The sequence below is a fragment of the Arachis ipaensis genome, chromosome B09 (assembly GCF_000816755.2).
Source record: "Arachis ipaensis cultivar K30076 chromosome B09, Araip1.1, whole genome shotgun sequence".
NCBI classification, from domain to species: domain Eukaryota; kingdom Viridiplantae; phylum Streptophyta; class Magnoliopsida; order Fabales; family Fabaceae; genus Arachis; species Arachis ipaensis.
The window spans coordinates 1,106,547-1,111,988 of NC_029793.2; the positions used below are offsets into that span (position 1 = coordinate 1,106,547).

The window sequence follows — 5,442 nt, forward strand, 5'->3', positions numbered from 1 at the left end:
CTCTGTCTCTCCACTAAACACTGCCTAACTACCTAACAGAGACTCTTCAGTGCTTACTTATACATTACATCAAATATCTCGTAGGTGAGACTCTTCAGATCATCCTCGAAGCTAATTATGCATTTATTTTGCCCTCAATTTTAAGTCTGAATATTCCACAATTTTCAGTGGCGTCTCGAATTCAATATTACCAGCTAAAAAAACACACACACACACATGCGTACAATCACATAAAGAATGAGGTTTGAACTCAAAGTGGAAGTATTAGAAAAAATGGTGGCATAGAGATGAGATTCGGTGGAGGTGAGTAGAGAAACTTACGAGAAGCGACTTCATCTTTTACTGCTGAGAAACCAATCTTGGACACCACGCACAGAGGAGGCAAGGACCAGTTTGTACAGAAGTAAACCCGATCGAGTGAGGTGAGACTGTTGCGTGAGAAGGGTGGAATGGCGAGAAGCACAGAGGTAAAACCACCATGAATATGAAGGTGACTTGAGTGGAAAAACCGCGCTGAAGTCATAGTCGGACAAGGTTTGGTTGCAGGATTGCAAAGTTTCATTTTGGGCCAATGCAAAGGTGATGAAGCCAAATATTTTCAGCAGGTGAAACTGGAAGAAGGTGATTGGCGGTGCCTTTGACTTGCTACCCTAGTTCTAAAAAGTAAAAACCGAATCGAACATCTATAAGGTTTGGTTCAACCTATAAAATCACCATCACAAAATTGTTTAGAAATCATTGAACAGGCTAGAAACTGGCCGGTCAAATCGAATCGAGACCGACTGGTTTTCCTTAAATAGTGTGCATTATAATGCTTGTATTGATTTGTTGTCCGACGATCTGTCCACCAACATGAATTTTTGTATTCTTACAATGAAGCCTTCCATGTTTAGGATATAAGATATGCTTAAAACTGTTTTTGCATACAAAATAAATGTGGTTTGATCGTCTCTAATGAATATAACTTATTATGGGATGGGTTAGAAATTACTTTGAAGCTGGAGGTTATTCCGGTCCAAAAAAATAAAGCAACTGAAAGTTGATAGTGCTCATTCAATGTTTTTTTTTTTCTTGATAATCATTGTGCTGAGTTTGTTAAATTTGGGTTGAAAACTTTGTTAAGTTTTGGTAAAGTAATCTTGTTAAAATTATGTTTAAAAATCTTGTTAATCTAGTTAATTTTTATTAATCTTAGTGTATTTATTTATATTTTATTTATTATTTTATTATAAAATAATTATTTTAATAAACTAATAAATTAATTACTAGAGTATTTCGACAATTGATCTGGTTTTAGAACCTTGTATGCTATAACCACATTTTTCTGACACAGTCTGTTTCTGTGGGGCCTACTTTTGTTAAAGTATCGGTGGTGAATTTTATTAAAGGTACTTGTTAATATGGTTCTAAAAACTGGACCGTCTGATCGGATTAGTCCAACTTTGAACCGGAAGTTAATGCAGTTCGGTTTAATGATGAAAACCGTTCAACATAAAACTGCCCGGCCGGGCGGATCGAATCGGGCTCGGCCGGTTTTGATTAAACGTCGTCGTTTAAATTTGACGCTTGAGGATCTAACAATCATACTCTTCCTCCTTGCTCAGTCTCCTACTCCCTCCGTCCCTCGAGCCCCATTCCTCAGACTCTCTCCTCCTCTCAACTTTATCCCCTAGGTCACAGTCTCGCCCACCGCCGCAAGGAGAGCCTCAGCGCCGCCGTCTGTTGCGCTAAGGAGCCACCGTGTCTTCCTCCGTTGTGCCTTGTTTCCCCAACCGCTTCTCCAATCTCCTTCCTTCCGAAAGCAGAACTGTCCTCAAACCTAGCCTCCACCACCACCGCAAGGAGTGAGCCACTGTCGCTGTCCGTCGCACTCAGGGGCTCCTCTCTTCGTCTGTCGGCGTTCTCCAAGTCTCCAAACCCTGTTCGCTCTCACCAATCCAGGTGCGCAGCTTCTTCCTCGAGCTCGTTCTCCATCAGTCCAACACTTCTGCTCAGCCGCATTCTGCCGCCCTCCGTCGTGGTTGATGTTTGTTAAAATTGTGCTGAAAATTTTGTTAATGGCTTCATTTTTTTTTAAAAAAAATTATTATCCGTTCTTCATTTTTTTGCTCAGAACATTGTTTTTCTACTCAGATTGAAATTTGCCTTATGGAATGATTAACTATGCTCGTGCTGTATTATTCTATGCTGTGGATTGAATCATTGAGTTGAATGATTAGTTGATTTTAGTTCACTGGTTAATGTTTGTTAAAATTGTTCTGAAAATTTTGTTAATGGCTTCATTTTTTTTAAAAAAAATTCGTTATCTGTTCAGTTTTTTGCTCAGAACATTGTTTTTCTAAGATTGAAATTTGCCTCATTTGCCTCATGGAATGATTAACTATGCTCATGTGCTATATCGTTCTCTGCTGTAGATTGAATCATTGAGTTGAAAGATTAGTTAATTTTAGTTCGCTGGTTAATATTTGTTAAAATTGTGTTGAAAATTTTGTTAATCTATATTAAAATTATGCTGAAATTTTTGCTAAAAGTTTATTAGGGAACAAGTAAATTATGCTAAAAATTTATTAAATTTATGATCAACCTTTTGTTAAGAAAGAAGTAAATTGATCATAATCAGCCATTTAGTTCAATGAAGAAATATATAAATTGAATTAAATTTCTTCTATTTAAATTGATGAGCTCAAAGATTATTAATACATTTTATGATTTACAATTTCAGTTATAGATGATAGTATTAATCAATAAATATTTGGTGATAATAATGTATATGTGAATAATAATTTGATTGATAACATTTTATGTAATGTTTTAAATTTAGAAGTTATTTTAAAATTTATATTAGATTATAATTATATTTTAGGGTGTTTATTTATAATTTATTTATTATTTTATTATAAAACGATTTTTTTGGTTGGATCAATAAACTAGTGAATCTACTAAAACGGTTCAATCACTAGTTCGGTTTTCAGAACCTTGGGTTGTAGCAACTAGCAAGTCAAAGGCACCGCCAATCTCCTTCCCCAGGTCAGTTTCTCACGTGCTGACAATATTTGGCTTCATCACCTTAGCATTGGCCTAAAAGGAAACCTTGCAATCGTGCAACCAAACCTTGTCCGATTATGGCTTCAGCGCAGTTTCTCCGCTCAAATCACCTTCATATTCATGGTGGTTTTACCTCTGCGCTTCCCGCCATTCCACCCTTCTCACGCAACCATCTCACCTCGCTCGACCAGGTTTACTTCTCTACGAACCGGTCCTTGCCTCCTCTGTGTGCGGTGTCCAAGATTGGTTTCTCAGCAGCAAAAGATGAAGCCGCTTCTTGTAAGTTTCTCTACTCAGCTCCACCGAACCCCATCCCCACGCCACCACTTTTTCTAATACTTTCACTTTGAGTTCAAACCTCATTCCTGATGTGATTGCGCGCTTTTTTTTTTTAGCTGGTGATATTCAATTCGAGGCACCACTGAAAATTGTAGAATATCCAGACCCGAAATTGAGGGCAAAAAATAAACGCATAGTTAGCTTCGATGATAATCTGAAGAGTCTCGCCCGCGAGATGTTTGATGTAATGTACAAGTAAGCACTGTTCCAATACTATCCTCCCTTAGTAGTAAGTCTTTCTTTGAATGATTTGCTTCATTATTATAACAAAACTTTGGTTTTCTTTCATTTGGGAGATATTTTACGAGAACAAAAAATGCTATTTGCACATCAAACTCAACCACAAAAATCAACCACTAGTATAAGGTAAAGTATATTTTGGTTCTTAAAGTTTATTAAAAATTTTAAAAATACCCCTAAGTTTTATTTTGTTTTAATTTTGTCTCGGAAGTTTTTTATTTGCATCAAACATACTCCCGGTTACTAATCTTTCAAAAACCCCAGAAGTAATTCAGCAATAATTTTACAAGAATAACCTTTAACACAAGTAAACCAAACATAGTTGTCATGAATTATTGCTGGATTGATTCTAAATTTAGCTGTCAGTGGTTTATTTGATGCAAATCGATAACTGGGATAAAATTGAAATAAAATAAAATCTGGGAGTATTTTTGAAACTTTTGACAAACTTTAGGAACTAAAAATATACTATAAAATACATGTTAAAATATAAATACACATTGAAAATGAGTTAAATAACGCATGTATTTTTTACACAAATGCATGGTGGCTAATTTTGGTGTGCACCTAGCTTGGATGGGATGGAAATTATACTTTTTCAGATACCAAAAATGGTGGTTTAGGTGGAATCATAAATTTAAAGTAGCATCAGTGACTTGTGTTGAGATGGTTGCATTGAGTAATTCTTAACTCCATTGCCTAGAAAAACAGTTGTTTTTTACTGTTTTTAAGCAAAGGATCTATATTTTAACTTGACGGCAAGTTTGACAGTTCAAAAGCTGTATTTTGTTTGGGAGTTGGGACTTTTGGAGAATGTCCCAAACACACAGTAGTAATGTTAGACAACGATACATTATTCCCTACTTGCTATAGAAAGCTGGGGAAAAAAATGAAGAAAAACAGTGGTATATACAAATATATAACATAGGTTGGTGGATGATGCATTAGTCTAGCTTATTGTTGTTATTTGGCCATTGCATGTATGCCACATCAATCAAATTACACTTTTCAAGTCCTTGTCCACTCGTGCGTGTGAGGGGGTGCATTAACAGTGCCAAAATTTCTAGAGTCTAGAGATAAGCTCTAGAAGCCTGCCTTGGGCAACCCTCTACTCCATCTAGCTAGCTTATGCAGTGGAGTTAGGGCCACTCTATAATACCTTCTGATACCCCAGATTTGTTTTTTTCTTTTTTTAAAAAAATCCATAATCAACCAGGAAAATAAGAGAGAAAAGAGTAATTCAGCAAATGAGAGAAAGAATACACTTTTATGTGATGTTGTGTTTTACATGGGAGGAATACTAGCATCTATTAATAATAACAGTAAAACCCTAATACTAATAAGGAAAAAATGATAAATATCAATACTAATCCTAAGAGATCATATTTGATACTCTGATATGATAGATTCTATCCTGATTTCTAACAGTTTTGTCCTCTGCATTTCCTTGTTCTGTCTTTGGTTAGGTCTTATTCTCTCTTTCCATCAAATTCTGGTTCTCTCTGGGTCTGTCAAACTCATTGATGCCTTTGTAACCTTTTTAATTCTTGAAATAAACTAACAGTAAAAACTTCCTAGGGCTACTGTAATCTTACAAATGATAACAGCATTCATTTCCACAGAACCGATGGTATTGGTCTCTCAGCACCCCAAGTTGGAATTAATGTTCAGCTTATGGTATTCAATCCAGTGGGTGAACCTGGGGAAGGAGAGGAAATTGTTCTTGTAAATCCAAGAGTTAGCAAATACTCAAAGAAACTGTCAATTTTTAATGAAGGGTGTCTATCATTTCCTGGAATATATGCTGATGTGAAGGTA

General features: G+C 35.9%; 1 protein-coding gene across 6 annotated transcripts in view; it reads left to right on the forward strand.

Annotated features, from left to right (window-relative positions):
• The window catches only part of LOC107618217 (peptide deformylase 1B, chloroplastic/mitochondrial), a 7,435-nt gene continuing 3,565 nt past the window's right edge, over positions 1,573-5,442 (forward strand). For 3 of the 6 annotated variants that reach the window (XM_016320216.2, XM_021112727.1, XM_021112726.1), the window contains exons 1-4: positions 1,798-2,020; positions 2,973-3,324; positions 3,441-3,579; positions 5,247-5,439. In XM_016320216.2, the coding sequence (XP_016175702.1) occupies positions 3,123-3,324; positions 3,441-3,579; positions 5,247-5,439 (534 nt within the window). In that variant the 5' untranslated portion in view covers positions 1,798-2,020; positions 2,973-3,122. Of the gene's footprint in view, positions 2,021-2,931; positions 3,325-3,440; positions 3,580-5,246; positions 5,440-5,442 lie in introns of all 6 variants that reach the window. The other 3 variants (XM_021112723.1, XM_021112725.1, XM_021112724.1) reach the window with 3 other exon arrangements.